General features: G+C 45.7%; 1 protein-coding gene across 5 annotated transcripts in view; it reads left to right on the top strand.

Annotated features, from left to right (window-relative positions):
- The window catches only part of LOC135901056 (lysosomal alpha-mannosidase-like), a 73,594-nt gene that overhangs the window by 12,399 nt on the left and 34,504 nt on the right, over positions 1 to 26,691 (top strand). For all 5 annotated transcript variants that reach the window (XM_065430704.1, XM_065430705.1, XM_065430708.1 and 2 more), the window contains 14 exons: positions 520 to 701; positions 4,519 to 4,621; positions 9,532 to 9,705; positions 10,492 to 10,685; positions 12,877 to 12,982; positions 14,994 to 15,091; positions 16,733 to 16,804; positions 18,946 to 19,062; positions 21,605 to 21,805; positions 22,430 to 22,496; positions 23,414 to 23,453; positions 24,377 to 24,446; positions 24,540 to 24,662; positions 25,920 to 26,036. In XM_065430704.1, coding sequence (XP_065286776.1) covers positions 600 to 701; positions 4,519 to 4,621; positions 9,532 to 9,705; positions 10,492 to 10,685; positions 12,877 to 12,982; positions 14,994 to 15,091; positions 16,733 to 16,804; positions 18,946 to 19,062; positions 21,605 to 21,805; positions 22,430 to 22,496; positions 23,414 to 23,453; positions 24,377 to 24,446; positions 24,540 to 24,662; positions 25,920 to 26,036 — 1,584 coding nt within the window. In that variant the 5' untranslated portion in view covers positions 520 to 599. The remainder of the gene's footprint in view (positions 1 to 519; positions 702 to 4,518; positions 4,622 to 9,531; positions 9,706 to 10,491; positions 10,686 to 12,876; positions 12,983 to 14,993; positions 15,092 to 16,732; positions 16,805 to 18,945; positions 19,063 to 21,604; positions 21,806 to 22,429; positions 22,497 to 23,413; positions 23,454 to 24,376; positions 24,447 to 24,539; positions 24,663 to 25,919; positions 26,037 to 26,691) is intronic.

Genomic DNA, 26,691 nt, shown 5'->3' with positions numbered 1-26,691 from the left:
ATTTGACCGTCGCGGCAGCGCCGATCGATCTCGCACATATCTCGCGAACGCACGCTGTCGCTGTCAGTCGTACTGCGGGTGACAACCACGGAGGAGCGTCTGATAATGCGGTGCATGCACCCCCAACAACACCCCCGCGACGTCAACTGATTGCTGCGGACGTTTATTCATCGAAGCTGCGACAGCTCTCTCGGCAGGCTGCCGGCAGCTTCTCCCAATCGTCTATAGGAAGCAACCAGGTTACCCCCCCCCCCCCTCCCCCGCTACACGATAGAGCACGTACACCCGCGTACACTTCTTCCCAGACACCCGTTATTTATCGCTCAGATCTGATTGCGAGTAGGAAACTTGAAGCCGCGGCCGCGGTCCCTCGTCAGTCGGCTGCGAGTTCACTGCCGTCAGCGCCCGCCGTACTTCCTGCCGGCCCTGATTACACGCGCTACGGGCAGTTCGCAACGCGTGGTGCGCCGAGCAGTGCTGCTGCTGCTTCATTTGCCCCTCTTCGTTGTACTTCGACAGGGACCGCTGCAGGTGGTGGCATTCATCAAAAACCATTAGAGTTTTTCACCTCCTTTGACGCCGAAAGGGAAGGGTCCATCATGAAGCTAACGCAAGCCATCATCCTGGCAGCCTTTCTTCTGGGAGCTTCCGTATCTGCGGCGCCTTCCGTGAAACGCAGGAATCTCAACTGTGGATACGAGGTGAGTAGGAGCTTAATTCATTGTGGATCTAAAACAAAGTCTCGAACGGAGCTGGCCGTAGAGCACGAACAAAAAATATAAAGGAAGGGGGTTGTCTTGAGTGTGGGAGTAACGTTCAAGATGATCTCCTGGAGCATTTGTAAGGTTTGGTGCATTTCACTGTCACGCGTGCAATTCCACAGGCTTTCTCGCAGTGACTGACATCTTATAGTGAAATACCCTTGATGTACGCTTAATAGCTGGAAACAATTGAAGAAAATTGTTTCGAGATATTAAAGCGTTAGTCCGGATGCTTTAACTCTTCACCAATGTGTATCCTCGCACAGGATTAACTCGGTCATTGAAAGTATTCGCGCAGCTTTATTAGTCGTTGTAACGCGATAACCTGAACTAAAATGTGCTCCCGCAACATCTTTACATGTAATTTCACTGCGTTCCAATTCTGTACATCACTGTTTTTTCGCCGCCTGTTTGAAACAAGTGGCGCACAGGTGCATCATTGAACAAGAAAGTCCCCATCTGCATAGTTTTATTTGAACGGTAGTAGTATACCTTCGGGGTATAACGCAGTGGTGTTTTCGCGACTGTGCTGCAGTGGGAAGATACAGTGGTTTCGGAGGCGGAGCAGACAATACTGAAAGTAGAAATGATACGTGAGAGTTACGAGTGGTGCAAGGGCAGCGCCGGTAATGATGGAATGAGTCTGCAGTGTAGTGAGAAAAAAAGAAGGAACACAGCGGAAAAAATTCTGCAGACCCCACGCACTGTGGGAATCGATGTAAGCGAAGCTTTCTGTGCTGTTTGATTTGATTGACGATAATCAGCGGTGACGTTGACAGCGAATGTTTAATTTCTTCAATGTTTCGTCTAGCATGAAAGTGGTGAGTTGATATTAAACGTTACCTTGAGTGCACCACTGCTCTTTGTATGCGTAATACACAGAACACGCAGGGAGAGGTGTTTGCCTGAGGCGTTGTTGTGCGCCATATTTCATAACCTCCGAGAGGGTTGAGCATCGTCATTGTCTCACATGGCACATCGCACCCTGGAAGAATTATTAAACTTGAATTGGATTATGGGGATGTACGTGCCAAAACAACAATCGGATTACGAGGCACGGTGTAGTGGTGGACTCCGGATTGATTTTGACACCGTGATGTTCTTTAACGTGCCTCTAAATCTCAGTGCACTAGCGTTTTTTTTTTGTTTCGCCCCTGTCGAAATGCGGATGCCGTGGTGGGAATCGAATCCCCGACCTCGAGCAACGCCATAGACGCAAAGCTACCGCAGCGGGCACAGAGGTGCTGATTTGACGTGTGACCGCTTCCGCAGTGACGCCTAGACCCTGCGGTGCGCTTTAATTAATGTGGCTCTGCTTCTGCACGCCTTGCCTAAACTGTCCCCTGGACATATTTGCTTCGCGTTTATTTTTCATTCTGTAGTGCTTTTGCGGAGGGGGTGGGGCGTCACGGATAATTACAGCTGTCAAGAGGCTAATGTGATTCGAGGTTTTGCAAAGTGCTGTTAATGCTTGCTACGGTGTTTATGATATCGCTAATTAGCTACCGTGCGCTTCCTGAGAGGTGAAAACGATGCTTTGCGTGTGCGACAGGCTGGCGCTGGAGCTCGCTGCGTGTGCCGGCCATCCATACCAGAGAGGCACGCAGCGCCCGATGTATCCACATTCGGTCCCCGTTGTGTGTTCAGCGCTCGATTCCTTTTTTCAAGCGCTAAACAGCGTGTTTTATTGCTTTTGTTTCTTTTTGTTGGGGATCGCGTTCTGTGAGATGGTTCGTTTAAATTTACTAAAGCCAGCTTTGTCGACGGGCCGGGCGAGTGACTGGTATGCAAGCAGTAGAGGAAGGAAAACAGCCTCCGGAGCAATTCTGCAGCGAAGGACACAGAACGGCAAAAAGAAAATGTATATATTGAAACAAACTGAGCGACAGCTTACACACTTTAAACGCACCAATTTCATCTGTGATAAACATGAGTAGTTGTGCAGATAGGTAAGAAAAACAAGATCATAATCCTTTGTAAACTGATGTAGATTGTTATGACACTTAAAGCTACAGGGACGCAGTCGCTGAAATCAGCACATCAAACGATTACCACCTTATGAGCCGCTGAAAGTATATAACTCATCTTTAACGATGGGTGTCAAAGTGGCACTGAGGCAATGTTGCATGAAGTTTGTGGCTCATTAGATGGGGAAGATTTTGTTGTTGTCTTTGCTGTTGTTGTTGTAAATGTAGAAACATGGTAAGGTAGGCTAATCGGAGCCGGCTATACCCAAATCTCAAATTCGTTACTCTAGCAACAATAAAGAAAGAAAACAAAGATGAAAATATAATACAACCATATACACACACAAACACCTGCGCACAAGGGAATGTCTGTACGGGCAACAGCAACGAAAGCACAGTCCAGTAACTATTGTTGTTGCTGCGGTTGTGGTTGCTGCTGCTGCTATAGCATAGAGGAAGTAGAAAGCTTGCTTGCGGCGAAATTGCCCACCGCGACTTCGACATTTGAACGCTGGCCCGAAGTATTTGGAAGAGAGTTAATGTTTGCACTCGTTTGGCATTCGCTTGGATAGCTATGAAGGGGCCGCATTTTTAATAAGTCGCTCATCTCGCAGAACGGGGCATAATGAAGTGTTCGTTATCGCCGAGATCTTATAAACATTTTGCAGGTGCAGGTAAAAGATCGTGTCACACACACAAAAAAAAGAGGAAAAAATCAGTCAGTGACATTGGCTTCATGCGAAAACTGAAAGGTAGAAAAAAAATTTGAAGGGGGGGGGGGGTGCGCACAGACCAGAATATTAGGATGGAGTATAAGTGAGCCTTGTCCGCAGTTAGATAACGAGGCCTATAAAATGTCACAGAGGCCACCCCTAATTTGCTGCTAAAGTTCACAACGCAGGTTGCTCGGTAAATATTGGCAACAGATTCGTAGACAAAGAGAGAGAGCGCTCTTTCGTGCTGGCACGTGCCAGAGGTGACGCTATTGATTGTGAGGAAACGAAGATAGGTCGTATAACTGATTAAACACGAATGCATTGAACCAGTTAAATAGGTAAATCGAGTAATTTTTCGCTGGTTCATCATCATCGTAATTGTAATCACCACTGTATTATACGTCGACTGGATAACGAAAACCTTTCCTAGGGATGTTTTTCCTAGGGATGTCAGCTGACCCATGTCGTGCGTCAGCTGACTGCATCTGTATGCCTACACATTTTCTAATATCGTCAAACCAATTTTTCCTCTACTGCCCTCGACTGTGCATTACATCCCCTCGGCACCAATTCCGTAACTCTAACAGACCCGATAGTTATCTGCACTGCGATATTCATGACCTGCCCTGCTCCACTTGTTCCTGTTAATCTGCAGATAGAACACCATCAATCGGTCCTTCACTCTCTATTAAATACTAACATCCTCCTGTCTCGTGACGTTATACAGCTGTCATGTCCCGTTCCATCATTTGTTGCGCTGTTCGTAGGTTCTCAAGCTTGTTTGTTATTCTGCAACTATCAGTCCAATAAATAAGTTTGTGGTGGGAGAATGCAATATAATGTAAGGACATCGGTAAGGTGCCGTACAAAGCTTGAAGATGCCCGGCCATATAAGGTCGAATAAAATTTTATTCAATTGTTCACTGTATGGCATTTCTTCCCGACCCAGGTCATGAGAGAGTGACATGACTCAGGTCAATCTGCGCCGACTTACCAGCTTTCTTCGTTTTCTAATTTGCACCTACTTTGCGGCAGCTTCAAGTAGTCCACTGCTGTATATGTTTTCTTTCTCAGAGTTGTCCGGCGACTAGACCGGGCATGTTGAACGTTCACTTGCTGGCCCACACGCACATGGATCTGGGATGGCTAAAGACGGTTGACCAGTACTTTTATGGAAGTGAGTCCACTTTTCCTCCCTTCTTCCTCTTCGGCCCAATTCACAAAACTTTTCGTTCGTAAACAGTGTTTCGTATTCGCCGATCGCCTTCGCTCATACTTGACCTGTTTGTTTGACTGTATTGAAACTGCTTATGCTTCTAATTGTTCATTGAAATATGTATGCTGTGTAATTGTTCTTGTAACTGCCATTTGTGATGGAAGTGTCTGATCGTTTCTTTATTTGCTGGTGTTTATATAACTTAATCCATATAACAAATCGTCGTGGCACTGCTGCTGTACGGGTGGCTAGAGCTTAGTCAAGCTGCACAGATGCAGCTTTTTTCTCTGGTCCCCTATTTTCGCAGTAACAATGCATTGTCTGCGGCGAAAATAAAACTTGATTGATTGATTGATTGATTGATTGATTGATTGATATGTCTGACATCACTATCGGCTCGCTTCTGCTCTGCTGGCAGCTTCAGAGTAAAAACGTTTTTTTTTTTCGAAAACGGGTCCTAATTATTTCATTTTTTTTTGTAAACAATGCACCATTTATCAAGCTTTCCAGCAGCGGACAGGAACACTCAGAGTGCTGCTAAATGGGCTTGCACTTGTCTTATGAGCACCTCTTCAATCTAACTGTTCGTAAGAGCCAGTGGCAAAGAGCACTTACGAACGAAAATCTCGATGATGTGGGTCCATGCAACGGTAACACTGGAAAGTCCTTAGAGAGGTAATTCCCTGACAGTACATAACTGACCCCTGTAATATTGGTAGTTTTATATTTACCTTAACAGCGCAATCTACTGGACTCCGCACCTCTGACGAAGTTCTCAACGATTTCACTGGTTTTGTGTCATTTCACCGATGAGCTAAGAATTAGTTGGCCAATGTTGAGCACGCTCAACAGCAGTCGCAATGCAATCTATCCGTCGAGAGGGGCCATACGTCGGTGACTGCAACGCGAAAACTGGAGCATGTGAGACGGCATAGAACGGAAACTAAACCATCGCCATCCCAATGCGCGAGTTCGCTTGTCCTGCATGCTCCATTTCCCAGGGAAGCGAACGTAGCATGAAAATCCATAGGCTAATCTGACGGAACGTATAAGAGGCCAGCAAAAGTAATACGGTCTGCTTATTCTGGCCGTGTATAATCTCTAAAACAGTTAGTGTGCAGTGTACTCAAATAGGAAGAAAAAAGACCTGTTTCAACTATAATGGCTCGGCAGCCGGAGAAATGACGGCGGACGGCTTCAAAAAAAAAAAAAAGTCAGAGAGAGAAAAGAAGAAAAGAGCATTGAATATTAGGACGAGGTGTACTGAAAGAGGATAAAACGCTGCATTTGCTTTGCCTAGCTAACGCGACCACCACTGGCAAAAAAAAAAAACAAGCTTCCATAACCGTCTTGAGCATTACGCTCACACTTGTGCGTAACCACATTTGCGCATGGAAAAAAAATATAAAAAATACGCGCAGATTATCTTGTGGGAGTTATCTAAATGATGCGTAAGCATTCTAATCATGCACCTGCTGTTTCGTCGTCGTACGCTACTGTGTTTGGGATAATTGCGAGAAACACTGCGAAATAATCGTGAAATGGAGAAGCGCGGTTGCTACACCAAAATGTTAACTGAGACCAGCATGAGACTACAAAGAAGAGGAGTGCATTAGCAACATTAACTCATGTTATGTATAGCTCTCAGATGAAGTGGACGTGGGATGAAATGACGAGAGCGATTTTGTAATGAACCAATATACAACATTTATCATGAACACTGTTTCTTGTTTGGTTCTCCTTGTTGCGTTTGTTCTTCATCTTCATATGGGACGATGGTGCGCTTGGATGATGCCGCTGCTTCGTGGAAGATGAGCACTGGCCAACAGGTGCTGTAGTACGGGACGTAATCGAACAGTGTCACGTTTGGTAGACGTCGTACGTAGACGTGGTCGATGAAACTGCATCCTCTCGCTGCGAACCATTATCAACCGTGATCAATCGTACTTCGGCGACGGCTGCGTATGGCGCGGCCACGTGGGCCCCATCTTGAAAGCGATCTGCGATGAGGACACAGTCCGCCGAGTGCTGATAGCTTCGTGTGCGCTGTCTTTTCGCCACTTTGTTCGCGTTGAAGCGAGAGGCAGCGCGAAGGTCAATTAGCTCGCTGCTGCGGGTCCCATCATGAAAGCGATCGTCTTACGTGACGGACCGACGGACGGACGGATGGGTTTCCTCGTTGGGTAGGCATAGAAATGCTTACGCTTTTCAAAGAACGTGAAAGAAAGAAATTGGGAATTACTTCACACGTGGCGGCACTGTTTTGCGACAATCGTATTGCTGCCGTTTCTCTCTCACCTCCCTCCCCCCTTTTCCTCCTGTTTCTTTAAATACATATTTTTCGCAGCACGTGGCCTAGAGTGCTAAGGGGTGGGCGCTAAACGTTTTGTTCTCTGCAGGGCTCGAGGTCGCGGAAACGTTTCTTGACGTCACGTTGCGGCCACTAACGTCGTATATGAGCGTTGACAATGGATCCATTGTAAAAGAAAACCACTCTCGATTTTCATGTCGCGAGAGAGTTTTTTCGAGGCATGTGACAGCTGCGCTTTCTTTTTATGAATAATCACTGCAAGGCAACGAGAATTTCACTTGTGCAGAGAGAAAATGTGCAAGCGCTGTTCTTTGCCAGTATGATACAAGCCGTCCGATGTCACTATAAGAGCTGCAGGCAGACCTCCCTGCAGTTCTCTGAATTTACGTCGACGGGCCGTTCAACTTTGGGGAAAAAAGAGACAAACTGTAGCGCCACGTGACAAATTTTGGCCTTTGCCATGAGCTGGTAGCTTTACACGAAGTCTTCATACTAGGCACGGTTTGTAATCACATCACACGGCGTTAGTTGAATGCCTTCCACGCGACGGCAAGTAAGCATATTACCGAGCAAAGATAAGAAGTGAGCTTTTACCGCGAAAAGTAAAATACACGGATAATGAGCTGGCGATTAAAAGCGAACTATCATTATTACTCTGCCCAATTCATGCGTTGCTAGTAAGCGCCATATACGAGGTACTCCAGCTATAAGGTGCGGAAAGCAGGCGCGCGCTTGGTGAATGGAACAAGCGCATATTGTTGGATGTCGTTTTCAGCAATTCAGTCTTTTTCTTTCTCTCTCATTGAAATAGTTGGCTAATTAACAAATCCAAAATAACTAATCACTAAAGTTGTCAATGAAGACAGTTGCAGAAAGTGCTGAGAAGCATTCCCTAGAATTGTTTCCACGAGTATAGTTTTTGTGTGTTTAATTTTTTTTAGAGTTCAAAAGAAAGCGGCGCATGCATCATCGGTGGGGTGAAACTTCAAACAAACAATATGAAATAACCGTAAACTGAACATATACGAACAGGCAGTAAGAACGAAAACGTTGAATCTGAGGCTACGGCCGGTGACCTCACCACGGCAGTTGCGTCAAGTCCATCGTACCTCGCCGCCATGGCGTCCTCACACTTTCCGTATAGCCTCTCGACACCAAAAACACTCACAGGGCTTCGAGAGCTATCACGCGCTCTTTATCGCCATCTCGAGGGACCGAATAATTTTCGTGGGCGAATTATGTTTTCCAAATGGGCGCCGAAACTGCTGCCTTAGATTCATCACCGCCACGTGCGACCTGTTCACAGGGGCTGGATGTGTGCAGCAAGGATCATTCGTTCGAGGCGTATGTTTGAGGGCACTCGAGCATCTCTGTAGCTGCAGGTCACGTGTGGCACTTCTTTCGTGCGAAGCGTTCACATTAGCAGGGTTAATCTTCTACGCATACATCGATTCCCTAGAAAGTATACGGGACGATGGCGGCCGCGGGAGCACTCACCCATATGATGCGGAAGATGTGGGCTTGGCTCCCGCCTCTGCGGCAAGTTATCTTTTGGTCCACTTTCGTTTGTCTTTGCCTTAATACTTCTACATGTCTATTAAGCGTAAGAATTGATTTCCCCCTTGGTTTCTCTGGCTTCGTTGTCAGTTTTTTTCGTGCGGTTGTTCACAAATTCACAAAGGTTTTCGTTCGTAAGTGCTGCTTGGCATTGACCGGCTGCTTTGGCTAATAATATTTTTGACCTTACGATTGGTTGCACTCTGCTTTTACGAACAATCCTATCGTAAGAAATTTCTTGCGAATATGAGCCGTGGGGCCGAATTCACAAACCGTTTCGTTCGTAAGTGCTGTTTGCCTTTGGTCGGCCTCCTTATAGTTAATAGTAGGTGCAGTATCATGATTTGCTGGAATTTTCTCTTACGAACAATTATACTGTAACAACGTTTTCTTTATACGGCCGGGTCCTGGTGTTGTGCCGAGCAGAAGCTTCAGCTAATGGTGAACGCAAACTAATCAGGATATATTCAGCCATAGGATTAAGCGGGGCCAGTGTTAAGCGATAATGGCGCCCGCAGCAGCCGACGAAGCGTACATAATTTATTTTAGGCGGCGAGTAAAATTTGCTTCCATGCGAGCACTGCTGGCCCATCCGTAAATCCTTGCATCTTCGTGGTGACTTCATCGTTGTTTAATTTTACATGGCAGCACATACCAAACATTTCTGAGAAAAATTGAACCCAGTGGCGAGAATAGTTTCCTTACTGAGCTGAAATGATCGACGCTCTAGAGGGCAAGGGTCTGAGCCACTCGCCGGAGAAGTGTCCCCTGTAGGTTGCGAGGAAAATGTGGGAAACCTGACGGTTATTTAAACAAGTTTACACTGGATACATTGACGTCATCATTATCATCATTAGTTTATTGTATAAAACCGAGCTGGAGCAGCGGGAATGTGCTATCCGAGCGATGGATGATGCGTGGACTTTAGGTGCAGCTTCGGTAGCTCCTTCCGACTCCTGCATCTTTGCGACGTTGTTATCGTTTTTTTTTCTTTTCTTCGCAGCCAAAAACTATTACGCAAACGTGGGCGTGCGCTACATCTTCGAGAGCGTGCTGAACGAACTGGAGAATGACCCGAGCAGGCGGTTCATCTTCGTGGAGACGGGCTTCTTCAACCTATGGTGGAAGAAGCTCAATGAAACCAGGAAGGCACGCTTCAACGCGCTCGTGCAGTCTGGTAAGGTTTCTATTCTTGCTATCGTGGGTGGCATGGTGACGTGAATTAATATTGGGGCACCGCGAAGGGGCTTTGCCAAGGGTCGGGGTCGGATTGGCATGTCTTCTATACCGTCTCTCGAATAAATATAATAAATAAATAAATAAATAAATTCAGGGTGTCTCAAATTAAGTGAAGTGAGGCTATTATGTGGATAAAGCTAACTCTCTGTTGTAATATATATATATATATATATATATATATATATATATATATATATATATATATATATATATATATATATATATATATATATATATATCGTATATATCGTATATATATATATATATATATATATATATATATATATATATATATATATATATATATATATATATATATATATATATATATATATATATATATATATATATATATATATATATCTTGCAAATAATATAATGAGAAGTTAATTAATAACAACTAATTATGCAATTAGGCCAAATAAAAACTATGACTTGCTCCGAGTGACGGCAAACAACATAACTTTGATTCTGTCAAGCTACGCGACCGAGGAGTACGGCAAAGTCGAAACTGATAGACAAGTTTGTTTTTGCTTATAACTTTTCAAAGTGCGCCTAGTTGGGGAATCGAGTGTGTGGCGATATCGCAAGCGCCTGTCATCAGATTGGGGCCCCTATACAGGAAACGACACTTTTCAATTCGTATAGTAAATGAATAGGACTGAACATTACATGATTTACTAATGAACATGTGCCGTTTAATATAGACCGCATCGCCATGCAGGTCGCATGGAGTTTATCAGCGGTGGCTGGGTGATGAACGACGAGGCCTGCGTCCACTACAGCAACACGATCGACCAAATGACCTACGGCATACGCCTGCTCAAGGACACTTTCGGCAAGTGCGGCGTGCCTAAGATAGGATGGCAGATTGATCCGTTCGGTCACTCCAGGGAATACGCCTCCCTGCTGGCGCAGGTAAGAGAGCCAGAGTGGTCAGGCACCAAATTTCACAGGCCATTTTCAGATTGTCTGCATAAGAGTTTCCATCGTCATGCAGTCGCAGTCGATACGTTACCTAAAACCGCATTTTCCGTACTTGGCAGATGGCCTGGCGCTAACGCGCCTGGGCTGCTCGCTCCAGCAGCTCGTACCATGCGAAAACATTCAATTACATGGTGGCAGAGCACACGTTCGCCACTCCTGCATACGGACTGTGTGTTCGCAAGAAAATCACCCGAACTCCCGAGGAAAGACATGGAGGTGTGAAGGGGGAGGGCGGCAATATCTTTGCCTCTCAAGCGCCTACACAGCGTCGATCCAGGAGCTTTACCCGTATACCGCCTTTCTGAAGCGTCGATGGCCTCAATGATCGCGGCGCCAACCCAAGTGCGAGCCAAGAGCTGTTGTTCGTAGTCTCATTGATGGCATGTGAAATGGTGCACTTGTGATGGCACATAAAGCGGCAGATGGTGCCTCATGCGACGCGACTGCTACGGTGGTTGTACAATTTTGTTTCTTTTTATAGCAAAATTTATTATCAGTTCGCCCAGTCAGGCTCCGCTGTCCGCTCTGGTTTCCACGATAGGGACTTGCGCGTGCCGTGGATGATGTTTGTGACTGAGCGTATTCGTGCGTGCGCAATGTTTTCGCTCAGCTCGTGCCTCTTCCGAAACATCTTCCCGTGCCGAACAAAATGGGAAGCGGAGCGAATTGGCGATCTACTTATTAGTCTGAAATGCGAGAGGTGTAGCATGAAGCCTGGAGTATAGTGACATGACATTTTCAACCTCTCTTTTTTTAATTTTTCTTGCGTTGAATGAAGGCCGAGACCTTCTAGTCCGCAGAAAAAATAATTGCGATTATTAGAGCGCCGTAAACAATTTACTAAAATACCCGCTTGTACGAACGAAGGCCCGTATTCGCAATTCACTCTTACGCTAGAGTTTGTTCTTAAAAGAGCAAAATTCCAGCCAGTCCCGATGCTGGACATATTATTAGCGACAGCGGCTGGCCAATTGCAAGAATCACTTAGGAACGAAAAGCTTTGTGAGGATGGCCCCAGTTTCGGTTCCTCTACCCGGGAGGTGGATCCATCACGACGTCATGATTCACCGGCTGGCTCCATTCCTCGTTGCGGTTGCCACACGCGAGCCCCGCCAGAAAAAAAAAAAAAAAACGTGCTCCTGTTTATCTTGTATGAACAACGCCGTAGCCTTATTGCAACATGGCGTCTGCAAATTTTACGTTGTAATGACGTCATGGCAATGTCGATGGCGCCAGGTCCGTCATCTCGAAGCTGGCTTTTTGTGTCAAATTAACGTAAAAGCGCTTCCCAGGCTACGTACTCGCCAAGTGTGCCTTCCTTTGACTTGCGAGAAGCGTGCGGTAGAGCTTCTGGAACTCCGAAAATCTTTGTCCAGTGCTCCTTTAAGTCTGAAGTCGACGCAAATGCCGCTGTCGGGTCACGTAAATGCCTTCTCCTTTGCAGGCACTTCTCGATCGAGAATGAAAAGCTGCTGTTTTGGAGGAGATATGTCGATTAAACGCAGAAAAGGGGAAAAAAGTGGTTTCTTCGGCGGCTGCAGTTAGTGTGCAACATGGACGTTATTGATTCATTATGCAGTAATGTTTGCCATCGTTGAAGAATATTATCATTGCTTCAATAATGATTTCCGCCTTGCTGTTCTGCGCAACATTGTACACTGCTGTTATTTTTTGTCAAGCTGCAAAAAAGCAGCATTTAGTTCTTGTCCTAGTGTTAATTTTTTTGTAAATGAATGAATGCTAAATAAAGATTGATTAAGAACACCATGCAAGTTTTGACTCTTGTACCTATCCGCTGTCCGCGTAGCGTGAACGTAATGATTTAAGTTAACAGATATATCCGGCCTCTACACTGTTCTTTTTTTTTATTGCCTTCAGGCTGTGCACTAAAAAAAGAAAAAAAAAGGAGGAGGGAAGGCGGGGGTGGCAAGTGAACATTGTAAGGGACCGTAATTTCGAAAGCTTCCTCCAACTGGTGGTGGGGTTCAGCTCTTAGAAATCGCGTAATTTACTTCAATTTTTCTCTTTCTTTCTTTCTTTTTTCTTTTTTTGTAGGCGTCGTTCGGGCTTTCTGAAAAACTCAGCCCGCCGAGAGCTAAGGGTTTTGTTTTCTTTTTTACAGATGGGAATGGATGGGTACTTCTTTGGGCGACTTGACTACCAAGATTTTGCAGCACGCAAGAAGGAGCACCGGCTGGAGTTTATTTGGAGGGCCAGTGACAACCTTGGTGAGCATTCCGGTACCGTTTTTCGTGTGGCAGTCCCTAGGAAATAAATTTAAAAAATGAAATAAACACAAGGAGAACCATAAGGATGCTCCCTTATATTTCATGGTTTTAACCATCGTCAAGAGCGAATAAAAGCGACCGCAATAACGCTTCTATGGTAATGACCGAACACCAAGCAATTGTTAAGGTCAAGTTTGCATGCTATGTATTTTCCACGCTTTTATATCAACATGTGCAATTTTTTATAGCATCTCGTGTCGACCGTCGTCATAAGATGTTCGTTTCTCGTTGACGTGCAAACCACACTTCCACTTTTTCCTTCCTCAAACGTGTAACGACTGGAACCATATGCTCACCGGCATTGCCTCTATTAGAGTTCCAAATTTGTTTATTTATTTATTTTCAAATGCTACAGTCCTATTCAGGGCTATTGCAGGAGTGGAGTGCAACAAACGCAAGAAACAGAAAAAAAAGGCAGTTGAACAGAATAGATTAAAAGAAAAAGGGACAACAATCTTATGGCACTATAGTACTTCTACAAAATCGGACAATGCCAATTCACGAACAGAACCGGGTAACTCGTTCCAGCAGTCGACAACTCTCGGGAAATAACTGTGTTTGAAGATGTTAGTGCGCGCAAAGAAAAGCTTTAGGTTGAGGGTGCGACAATGCCCAGTTGGAAGAGCACTGGCGTACGCGATGTAATCATCAGCGGATAGTCGACAACATGAGTGAATAATTGAATGTAATAGCTTCATGGAATCTATACGCCGCCCTGTGCATAGAAGAAATAAATTCAAGGAATTCATTGCGGATGGGGACGAAAAATCACGATCGTAGCGATGACAAATGAAACGAGCGGCCTTCCTTTGTACCGATTCAACTTGGTTAATGTCGCGCACTTTATACGGGTTCCAGACGCATGAAGCGTACAGGACGAATGAGTGTTTTGTACATTAGTAATTTAGTGTGTTCTGGCGATTTATATAATGTTTGTCTCAAGTAACCTAATTTTCTCAGTGCTATAGATGTAATGTGATCAATATGCTGGGACCACTGCATGTTGTGCGTGAAGATAACTCCAAGGTATTTGTACACCTGTGTCCGGGGAACTATTGTGTTATTCAAAGCGTACACATGCTGTGAAGGAAAATGGCTGTTTGTAAATGACACTGCTGCGGCTTTTTGAAAGTTAATGCGCATCTGCCAGTCCGTACACCAGGTGCAAAATCTGTTGAAAGAATCCTGAAGTAAGGCGTGATCACTAGGAGAAGAAATTACCTAGTATAGGACGCAGTCGTCGGCATAAAAGACGGACTTTTGACTTAATATTGTTGGGAAGGTCATTTATAAATAGTAAACATAACAAGGGTCCCAGAACAGAGCCTTGCGGAACACCTGATATTACATTTACAATTGAGGACGAAGTGGAATTAATTGAAACGAATTGAGAGCGCGAGTTACGAAAGCTAGCTATCCAGTCGATCAGTCGAGGATTATTTAAATTTATGTTTAATTTACTTAGTAGCTTGTTGTGTATAACCATGTCGAAAGCTTTGAAAAAGTCTACAAATAACGCATCAATTTGATTGCGAATATCAAGAGTAATGTACTTAAAGGGTATGTTGTGCCCTGATACTTGTGCTTGTAGTACTTGATGGCCTCGTTCCCTTCTGTACTTAACTAAATATGTGTGCCGCTCATGGAAAAAAGGAACGCATCAGCTTGTACTGAAATGACCAATGACACTCCCGCGAATTCGGCTTTCGAAATAGACGAGTTAAATGACCCTTTTGAAACACGAAGCGTGTCACGAGGACAGTGTTTATGCTGTGTGCAAGCGTAATTGTAAAACGTACGAGTGAGCGCGTTCTTAAAATTGCTAACATCTTTGCGCCGTACAATGCGCGACGGAGAATGGCCGGCGCCACCTAAAAGCGCCCATATGGGCACTTCGTATTTGTTGTACCCAAAAGGAAATTCCGAGGTGCTTGTTCTACGCATTACACAGGAAAGGATGCCAACATTTTCACGGGTATTCTCCCAAATACGTACAGTCCGCCGAGTGGATTTTGCTTCGACATATACTGCTCCGACGAGGCCATAGTGGCAAGTATCCCCTTTTTTTGTCTATTTTTGTTTGTGTGTGCGTGTTACCACAGTGTAGGCCGGGTACGGAGACTTATCCCCTTTGGACAGGCGATAGGTAACGTGAGCGTCATTGTGCCACGATTCGTTATGAGTTCCAGTATGTGATGCGTATGGGTCCTGCTAATGTTAAAGCTGATGCATGTGGCCAATGCCAGCCTGAATCAGTGCATAAAAAAACACATGCATTTAATAAAACTTTCGAGAATGAAGTTAGACAACTGGAAATGTATTTTACATTGTTTGAGAGAAAGAGAAAATAAAATTGGGGGTTGGGAGTTGGAAGTACGTTCAGCGTCATACATAAACTTAACAAACTGTAAGCCCCCTTTTTTGGCTCTCTCGCGGAGTGCTGAGTATTTCTAGTTGGGGTGCCTTGAAGGGTGTTAGCTCTAATGCGTCTTCCTTCCATATCATTCTATGTTGGCTCCTTACAACCCGTGTTCGTTAGTAATGTTAAACAGCTATAGATGTTTCTTGACTGAGTGGGTTAAGTTTGACGGCGGCTGAATATTACCACATCTCCCTTTCCAGTGATTTAAGGGATTTCGGGAGGGGTCCTTAATCAGTTAAGTTTGCAGTTAACGATATTAAGCGATAATGTTTTTTTTTATATTCCGCCTATCGGTTGAATACACTCGGGTGAAATGATGCAAGCAACGGCACCTGCCATTCTGTGTGCAGTCGCCGCCGTACATCTGTGCTAAAGCAATCCTCCGCGTGATAGCTATTAGCGAAGGCGCTGACAGTTTTCGACTTGTGTTTTCATTTTCTCGCGCGATTCGCGCGTGTTTGTTCGTGTGTTCGTGATCCGAATAACGCATTTTTTTAATGTGGTATGCAAGATTAATGTAAGTCTTTTTAGCCTCCATGTATGTCGCTTAACTGTTATCTGCGGAAACGTGCGTAGCAAGCAATAGCACGCGAGTACTGCGCTCGTAGAAGTTTCGCTCCGCACGTTTCGAATTTTTCGTCTTGTTTTTTTTTATTTGAGACGCATTTTACGGAATAGCTGTACTTCTGACAGTTCAGCTACAATTTTCGCACGTGAGGGAACATCAAATCGGGTATTGTTTGTGCACGTCTGTGCTATATGCGACCCACTATATGTTTTGGTCGCGAGCGCAAGAGGTTCACCGTGGCCGCTGGTCACAATTACGTGTCACTCCACCTGTTCGGTGGTAAGTAGGTTTATATCTGCCATACCTTCCATGCAATACTTAAGCCATGTTTTGCGAGATAAACGTATGCGATTTAGCGTTGCATCGAATCACATATCTTTCTTACGTGGCGCACTATTTATTGGTCGCGAGCACGAGCTGTGCGAGAAGTCTCTCTCGCCTTCGTAGCATTGCCTGCTATGCTTGGAACGGAATGCAGTGCATCTCTAAACTGCCGGTAGCAAGAAACATAAGGGTATCAAGAACTCAGTGAAAGCGATGGCCGACAAACGGTAAAACAACGCGTGCGCGGCAATTCTCCGCGAGAATGAGATGTAGGGCGCTCTTATGATGCGGTAGTCAACAAGTATATATAGCTGGTAATAACACGCATATAGGCGGATCAAAGTTGCTCAGTCTGGTTGTATCCTTTCTGTTACAGGATGACCCTGACAGTGATGAATACAATGTCAAATACAAGGTGGACGAGTTTCTCAGCTACGCAAGGGCAACGGTACGTACAGTACGCTATGATGACTCCGTTCGACGTTTTTGCCTTGAGGAGCACTCGTTTAATTATACTGAATCCTTTCCTGGTGCGCGAGTGCTGTAGCTCGGTGTTATTTTCGGAAATTTAGGCTTGTGTTGGGGGGGGGGGGGTGCTAGTAGGAAGAACAATTGATTGATTGATTGATTGATTGATTGATTGATTGATTGATTGGGTGATTGAGTTTAACCTGCCAAATCAACACTGGGGCTTAGAGATAAACCGTAGGGGAGAGCTGCTGGTTAAATTTGACCGCCCGCAGGTATTCCTTAACGGGAAGCTGAATGTATACTTACACGAGCTCCTTTTTTTATACTTTGCACTCTTTCGCCGTGGTCGAGAACCGAACCCGCAGCCTGTGCTCAGCACTGGAACGCCACAGCCACTGCGTCACCACGGCGGGTGAAATAACATTGGTTTGAAATAGCGCTGCGGTTGTTAGAAGCGCTTTCTCGTTCTTATTAGTTTTCCCATTTTCCTGCCTCTATAAAACAATGCAGTGCTGCTTAGAACCAATTTTAGGCGGTTTGTCGACTGGCTGATTGATTAATTGGGTTTAACGTCCCCAATCAACTCAGGGGCTATGACAGACGCCGTATAGAGGTGAGCGTTATAATTTAGAGCACCTAAGCTTCTTCAACGTGCGCCCAATGATCGGTAAACTTGCAGCGTTTTCGCTTCGCCCCCCCTCCCCCCCATCAAAATGCGGGCGCTGCGGCGGGAAGCCGAATCCGTGTCTTCGTTGGAGGCATAGGAGACATAGCCACTGAGCCACCGAAGTGGTCTGCATAGAGCAGCGCTATCTGAGCCGAGCCGCATTAGATCGAGATCTAATTTCATAAAAGATTCGCGTTCATCTGAGTAGCTTTCAAATGCTAATTGTAAACGCCAAACATCTGTCAGTATCGCTTAACTTTTTTGACCTTGTTTATGTTTTAAGACTGGCTCGTGCACCACGACGCGACGCGGGGAAGCACGAGGGCTGTACGACGTTGATTTGGTTTGGTTTCCCATTTCTGATGGCGGGCGCATACCCACTATGGGGACAGATCATGATTTGAATGAAATTAGAAGAATACATTTGGTTCTGACAAGAAAACAACGGAAACATTTAGAGAATAATAACAGGAATGAAAAAAATAAATCAAAGAAGACGGACAGATACAATGCAATATTGGAGTCTAAATGGCCCGAAGCTTGTTTACGTTAGCGAGGTATCAGCAGCAATAGCGGATGGCTCGTGCAGAGTCCGTCGGCTGTGGCTGTTAGCTGTTGGTGTCACGAGGGCAAAATAATGCTTGTCGAGAGAATAATGTCCACGAGAGGTGTATTTCCAAGAGAAGCATGATACATACATAATTAAATTTAGGGCTCCTACATACCTCTCGAGTCATAGTGCCAAATACCCAGCTGCATCTGCAGTCGCCCAAGTTCCCTGTATTCGGGCACCTACCCAGTGGCCTCAGCTGTTGTCTGCTAAGACAGCAGCCAGCAGAAAGTTGCAAGACAGCAGCATCCGCAAAGTGGAGGGAATGAGGATGTAAGAAGCATGTGACGCCCCCTCGGGCATAATCTTCGTTGGCCCGCCAGGCTCGGTGGCCTGCCAGGCTCGGTAGGCAACATTGGTCACCGCACCAATAAACACCGACGCGCACAGCTGCTCGGCGGTCAGTCATCGTTCCTCACCACCACGCAACGGAGCGTCTGTCTAACGGAGGGTGCCTCGAGCCTTCCCTCGTTCATGAACCCGGGCGGATCGTGACAGAGGCAAAGAAAGCTTCGCTTCAAAATTTCGCAACAAAATCGTCTTGAAACAATTAAAAATTATTCAACGGCTGAGCAAGCACCTTTTTGACATTGCTCAAGAGAGGAGGCTCCTAAGAAAGAATCTCAGGAATAAAAAAAATCACTACTAGTTGCTGAAACAGTACTGCTAACGTTGGGTTGGTGTACCGAACATCTTTCGGTGAAGAAGGCTTGAGGAACGAGTGTTTCGCAGCACGCAGTGAAAGCGGAGATGATCGGTGCTGAGTTCAGCAAAGACGCCCCCCTATCGCTATTTCTTTTTATGCCGTGAATTTACTTTTTTTTTGTACCTCATGCCGCAGGCAAAATACTACAGGACGAAAAATATCCCGGTCACTATGGGCAATGACTTCAACTACCAGAGCGCCGGTCATTGGTTCATCAACTTGGACAAGCTGATTCATCACGCTAATCTCAGGGTAAGGTGGTTATATATGCAAAATTTCACTGACGCGCATGAAATGTCATCGCTATCCTGTACTAAATACATTCTTAAATAGAGCAGGTAGATTTAAGTATCTAGCCACGTGGCCACTTCACGCAACAATGTTTGAATATAAGTTTAAATTATCATTACGTGTACAGCCAGTGTAAAAAACAGAGTTGCTCTCGGATGCCTTTACGCACAGTATGCTATAATATAAAGGGCTCGTGAAAGAAAAACTTGTGAAAATTGATTACAATACTGGCATTGTTTAAGGCATCGGCCCAAAAGACCTTCTCGAAAAACTTTTTTTTGCTTTTTCGAAAGATGCTATAGCGCGGTTTCAGCATGAGCTTTAAATAAACCGGGAAGATTCCGCTTGTTAGCGTTAATAATGTAACACAATAACTTCGGTGCAATTTCACCCTTCTCTGCCCTCCTGCAACCTTTCTCTTCGTCTATGCGTCGCGCGCTTGCTCCAAAACTACGTCATCGAGCGATGACGTATTGTGTACCTTTGCTCCCTTTATATGACATTGCGAAGCACGGGCCTGCAATCTTGGTTAATCGCTGTACATTGTTCGCGGCAACACTATGGAATATTTTGCAGTCGCCCTTCCCCTCGGGCTATCAGCATGCATCCTCATGAAAAGCCGTGACAGTGCCGCCGAAGTGCCGCGCCGGCGCTCATAGGGGCTGAATGCGTTGTGAATACAACAAAAAAGGTGCGAGGAAGAAGGGATGTAGGATAGAACACAGGTATGAGTACAGCTCTCTCGTATTGTTTTGTACTTCGCACGTTGGTGTTCTTATCCCGCAGACAATGTTGTGCACAATGTACTGCGCACAACGACGCCGTTAAAACGAGAATGATAGTTCTCGTTGTTGATTTTTTTTGCCTCACTTTCGTTGTCCTTCTTTCTGTGATATTCAAAAGTCCTCAAATAAATTAAATTACGAGCGTGGTTCTTTTGAAGGCGACTGCCACTGTACAGACCCACAAGCGGGTCTTCGCGCAATGCCTTCCTTCTGTCAGCCGACCGGCCGGTGTGTCCGTCATTAAAATGCCATGGAGCAGGACAATAAACATCTCGCTCCTTGGCGAGGTTCCAACTCATAACATTTCTCGATCGCGAGCCAGTTCAATCTCTGCGCCACATCAGTTTATTTTTTTTTCAAATGACGGGGTAGTTGGAACATGTTATGCAAGCTCGACGCACGTGCGGCGGGGCAACTAGACACGCTACACTGCGCGTGCGTTAGCTTAAAATGCGCCATGCATCGGCGTTCCAGCTAATAGCTTCCGAAAGACGCCCCTCTAGCCGTTCAGGACTATATTTACTGGAAGGGCAATGCGCATTTTAACCAATATTGGGGATGGTTATCTCGATAGTGGCATGATAGTCTTAGGATTTCCGCTAAGCAAAGGTGACTTTACTACTTGTTTTGTTTGTTGTTTGAAATCACTCTACTGAGCCAAATAACTACTAAGCATCTCAGACCTCATGACTTCCCCTGTGGCGAGGTTATAAGGGCTAAATGAAGTACTGGAGTCCAAGATACTGTCCAGTATTTCCTCTCACTCCGGCGGCCATCTCGTGGGGTGAATCCACTCACGGAAGACATCCCTATTGTTGCTCAATAGGGAGGTCTTCGATTACCCGGTGCTGAATACAACCAAGGCCCGAGCACTGCCAAATGAGGTGCTCCAGATTTGCCTTTTCTGATAGGACCGGGTACGAAGGGCATGTCTCGTCCGGATGTGCGCCATGATCGTGTTTGTTTTGAGCTTTGTCTGCGACATTCGTCGCGCTTGGCCGATGTTGGCTGGCATGGGGATGATTCTTCGTGTTCTTGCTGGTAGACTTGCCGCTTATGGGAGTCGAAGAACGCTCGCCTTGCAGGAGTCATGGATGTGCCAGTCCTTCTCCACAGACGGACCATTGCTGCCCGGCAGTGGGTCCCCTTCAACGGCGATCATATTTTTGAGTGCAGCTTTCCATTCAGCCTTTTAACGGAGACCTGATTCTTCGAAATCCAGTTCTTCTTGCTCGTCGCAATCATCTCCTCTTTCTTCGGCCAGGCGTCAGGCTGATCGGCGGTGGATTCTGGCAGTAGTGAATGCTTGCTGAGTTTGACTGCTCGACTTGGATTTCTCAATTGTAACGTGCACACTAAAGTGAATAATTACTGAATATTTTAATTCAGCGATCTTAATATGACGACTTTCTGTGCAAGTGATGTCTGCCTCTTCAGGTAATCCACCGGAATAGACAACATTTCGCTATATGACCACGCGATTAAAAAAAAAAAAACAAGTCTGTTCGAACCTAAAAGTTGTTGTGAAGAAACCAGTATATCATGCAGCGGTGCCATAGGGCGGTTTGCGAGCGAATATCGCGGCACATGCGTGAGTGCTCGCATGTCAGCATTTTGTATGGAGTGGAGACAGCAAAGCAAGCGACTTTAAATCTGCTTATACGCATAGTCGAGATTGTCTGTTTCTCACCGCCTTTCGTGTGCAACTGTCGTTTCAGTCGGACAAAACCAAAGTCCACCTGCTCTACTCCACACCGTCGTGCTACCTGAAGGCGCTGCAAGAGTCCAAAGCCGGCTGGACCACCAAGACGGACGACTTCTTTCCGTACGCCAGCGACCCGCACTCCTTCTGGACTGGATATTTTACCAGCCGACCAGCATTCAAGTTCCTCGACCGATACGCCAACAACCAGCTACAGGTGCGTGCGCGCTCGGCCAAGTCAAACCTTGAAGTTTCCTACAAAATTTATTAGAGAGAACTCTGGCGTGGCGATCGTGGGCATGATGGTTACAGCATTTTCTCGAATGCAGGCCGGTACTTTAATAATTTCAAAGGATAATGTACGATTTAGTAAAGCAATGAAGGGGGCTAGTTGGTGAACGTTCATGGTTATATTGCGCTCAGTTTTACACAGACGATATTAAGGAAGGACAGGACGTGGACGGACGTAGCACAAACTACCAACTGTTTAATACTGTTAAATAACGCGCTTATATACAAGGTGATATGGCGCGGGGGGGGGGGTATAAAAGATATGACAAGTTCACGAAATGTGATCATAGTTCGGGTCAGGCATACGACGTCATTCACTTGCACCCCTTCGCCCTGGCAAACTCGACCTCAGCTTTGCGCTTTGCTCGACCTCCGTCCATTGCGCTTATCAAAGCTCTTTGTCAACTGCGTTGTGCACATCTGTCTAGGACACATAGAAAGGAACACAGGGGCTTATGCGCTCGTGGTAGTCATTATTGCTGCAACAAGCCTCTCCTGATTGTAAATTTCTTGCGTGGAAGCTAATTACGCTGACAAAACACTATTTCAGGCGGCGAAGCAACTGGGTGTCTTGTCTGGTCCCAGGGAAGTTACTGAGGCAGCCCTTAACGTATTACGTAAGTACTTTTGGTGCTTTATTTGTATGTACGTGCTGCTTGCTCACTCTGTTGACCCTAAAATCACAAGTCAAATTGGGTGGAAGCTCTAAATGTATTGTTGGCGTTATATTAAGTACTTTATCGAGAGGAAAAATAGTAATGCAAGGTTTATCCTCAATAACGAAAGGGTAACTTTGTGCCTCGAAGTAAGATGTGGTTTGTGCTTATGCACGAACTGATCTGTAACATGCGGAAGCGACCCGATGCTAGCTCAGGCCCAGGGAGCTGCTCTGCCGTAATTATTTAACAGTTTGGCTAGCGTTGGCTGGGACCCTCAGTATTCACTTTGTAGGTTACACTCTGAGCGACAAGTAATGCTCACATCATTGCACTTGAGGTGCAAATGGTCTCCTGAGTGGTGGACGTTGGAGACTAGGGAAGGGGGGCGTTCACACCCTTCTCACTTTCCGGCCGAACACTTCGACAACTTTTCAAGTGCCACATGCGACGTTTTTCGGGGAGCTATGGGGCGCACATTGAACTACTTTGAAAACGCCCGTGTGAAGGCTCGCGCCTCTCTCGATGACACCACCGAGGCTATCGCGAGCCGCCGCAAGAGTGATTTTAGAGGATCCCTGACTGCTCCCGTTGGCCCACTTTAAATAGCCATTGGTTTTAGCCACTACGTCCTTCTCTATTGACCGTAACCACACACAGAAGGGCCATGGTTGGGGCAGCTAGTTGGTTGTACATGTCGAAGCGAAGTGCGCTGCATAGCCGCAATAATGGCTACTGTGACCCTGCCTGTTCCATTGATCCAGTGTATCGCCAGTATACTTGATCCAGTGTAAACATGTCTGTTTCATCCTCTTCAAGTAAATGTTACGTCTGTTCCGAAAATGATAAGTCGAAGGCATATCTCTGCTTTTTTGCAGGTGAAGCCTTGGCTGTCGGTCAGCACCACGACGCCATTACGTACGTACAGTCTTCCCCGATAAAATCGTTTGCGCAAGGCGGCATTCACTGTTTTTTGCATATTGTGCCAAGATCTTGGAGGCTGTTAATTAGAAAAACCGATGCAATGAGCTTGTTTTCGTATCGCCCAAGTTTGTAACGTGCTCATCTGAAATTCGGCGAATCGTAAGCTCGACCACGATGTGTGAGCATTCATGTTGTTTGTGGCACAACACATACTTTTAAAGGTCTTTGAGGACCAGCGCTCTATATGCGCCATTTCTTGAGCATCGACGGGCGCGTGGCGTCTGCCGATGAAACTTTCATTTGAGTGGCTCTTCACAAGCTGCCCAGTCTAAGTCCTGTCTGGTCACTCCTTTTTCAGAGTCTGTGCTCGCAAACTAATTCCTACGCTAGAGTGCTTATCAAGAATAAAGGGCTGGAGACGCGGTAGTGGGCAAGCGTACTATTAGCGAAGATGCCTGTATAATCACGAACAGGTCTGACGAACTAAAGGCTCGTTGGATTCGGCGTCAGTTCCGCCTACTTAGTACTAAGGCTGCAGTGAACGACTCGGGCGGTTGCCTGCCGGCCTCTTGTTGCATCCAAGCCCCCGAGTTACCGTCCTTCGTAAGTACCCTGCGCGCACTTCGGGTCATTGAACTCGTGTGTAGCATTGCTGCAGAGTTACCCTCAGCTATTCAGCGACCATAATGCACAGGCTCATGGCACTGGCCAATCCTGATATTCAGCTTTCGGCCTTGATACTTCGATGCGAGCGGTTGTCGCCATCATTACACTGGCCTTTAACTGAATAAAAAAACTTTTGATGACGCGTATGCTGCTTGTCGCTTGTACGTTGTTAGTGCCGGTGATCACTTTCTTTCTTGCGCGTTCAGTTCATTTAATCTGCTTGCGTGTTGTTCCTCTGTCTTTTTCTTTAGGGGAACCGCTAAGCAGGCTGTAGCCAATGACTATGTGAAGCACATTGCACGCGGCCTCAACGCAAGTGATGTAAGTTTGCTTTTGTGTTCACGTGTCTGTCCTTTAGCTCCGAAGTGATGTCGATTCCCCGTCATGCGTTATTTCTTTTTTTCTTTATTCCAGAAATACACGAACTACGCATTCGAAAAGCTATTGCCCCTGAACCTGCAGTCAAAGGTCCCGAAGCTCGTGCGTTGCCACACTTTGAACATTAGCGCCTGCGAAATCACGGAAACGTCTAGGCAGGTCAGTGCCTGTGTGCTGAAAAAACTTCGTTGCATTTGCACTTAAATAACGCTTGTGCACATAAAGAAAACAACCGCCTCGGCTTTAGAGTAAATGCACAAAAGGCGTTCAATAAGATTTCATAATGCACTAACCGATTACGAACTCGGTGCCCGGCTACCCCTATCATATTACGCTCGAACACCTCGACTTCGTAAATAATGTGAGACAAAAATTCTCGTCATTTGTTGGCTTCAAACTTAGAACCCCACGGCTGTTATAGGGGTGCTCACCACTGCTCCAATACCACACCGCAAGCCTGAATAATAATAATAATAATAATAATAATAATAATAATAATAATAATAATAATAATAATAATAATAATAATAATAATAATAATAATAATAATAATAATAATAATAATAATAATATGTATTATGACCTTGTTTTCGTATTCACAAAATGGTATTGCTCACAATAAAGGTACCACCGTAAAATATCTAATTCCTTCTTTCATTTTAGAAATTAAGCTTGGATAATAGTATGTACGAAATCACGATTGGCTGGTACCTCCTCTTACGCACAGATTGAGCGTAAGATCTTTACTTGTGATTAGACGCCCAGTTTCACAAAGCGATTCGCGTGTGAAAACGGTTCCTTTATATGCCTCTTCGATTGGTCGTCCCAAGCTGCACATGAGTACTCGAGAGGCTGCTTTCAGCCTATGAACATTGGTGTACGCAGGGTATCGAGCAGCCGTGGGCAGTCCAGCACGGCGAATTGAACGCATCCTGTAAATTTGAGCCCCTGGGCTCGTGTGCACGAAGCCATTCGGACACGGTGAAGATTCTTGAAAGCAAGGTCACCAGCCAGCCGAAATAGTGGTTGAGCTTATAGCGAACACGTTGGACACGGAGGGGGGGGGGAGAAAGAAAGAAAGAAAGGAAACGTTCACATGAAGGAAAAGTTTTGTGAAGCAATTATGTTTAGGGCTCCCGATTCCAAACAGGTCCCCTTGTTTTCGGTAAGCATTTTCCGAACACTCCTTGACCCGTATTCGCAAAGACCTCTTACGCTAAAACGTTTCGTAAGAGCGAATTCCACCCTATCCTGATGCTGACCATATTGTTAGCGAACGCGGCTTGGCCAATGGCAAGAAGTAGTTACGAAAGAAAAGCTTCGTGAATTTGTTCTCTTGTTTTAATGCATATACTGTGCCTCCCGGTGCAATTTTTTTCTCTGCGCTCTTTCTTAATTTTCTTTTTTTGTTGCCAGGTTTCCGTCGTGGTGTACAACCCTCAAGCGACGCCCTTCCACGCCCATCTCAGAATTCCAGTTTTAGGCACCGCTTGGCGTGTTCTCGATAGTAACCGCAAGGAAGTGCCTGCGCAGGTAGGGTGACTATACCGAAAGTGAACACCTGCGTAACATTCTTTTTTATTTGTACATAAAGATGCAGTCTTGCCGTGCTCAGCATGGCCAGCATAAGCGAGGGGAAGGAGCTCGCAATCTCCTCTAATGACTGGGACAGCCCCGTACCGTCTCACGTGTTTTGGAGACACTATAGAGGGAGGAATGTTAGTGCAGCCTGGGCTGCTACATTGCGCACGTGGAATACCGAAAAGGTCAGTCTTGTCGTGCGAGCGCGGCCTTGGTGTGCCCAGGAACAGACGTTTAGACAGAAAGACGAGTGGTGGCGGAGCATTGAACCTCTTGCACCAATTCCTCGTGACGTCGTGAACTTTAAATACGTCTGCTTGTAATTATAGTTGATGGGCAAACGAGCTCTACACTGCATTTTAATGTAACGAAAGTCTCACCCTCGCATGCTTTAAGAGCGTTTCTTATTAACATCGAATTAAAGAACGCGAAGACCACTTCGAAATCCCTGACATGGCGCCTACTACACAGTACCACGCGGTTTGGGCGCAGAATTTCAAAATTTGGAAGTTTCGTCTTCATTTTCTACGCTGGCATAATGAAGCCCTTTCATAAGTGCAGGGCCCCGAAAGAACACATCCCGATTCTAAACTGTATAAATGTTATT

This window comes from Dermacentor albipictus, chromosome 1 (genome assembly GCF_038994185.2).
Source record: "Dermacentor albipictus isolate Rhodes 1998 colony chromosome 1, USDA_Dalb.pri_finalv2, whole genome shotgun sequence".
Classification (NCBI taxonomy): Eukaryota; Metazoa; Arthropoda; class Arachnida; order Ixodida; family Ixodidae; genus Dermacentor; species Dermacentor albipictus.
Note: the sequence above shows the minus strand (reverse complement) of the source record. Positions and strands in the feature narration are given on the sequence as shown.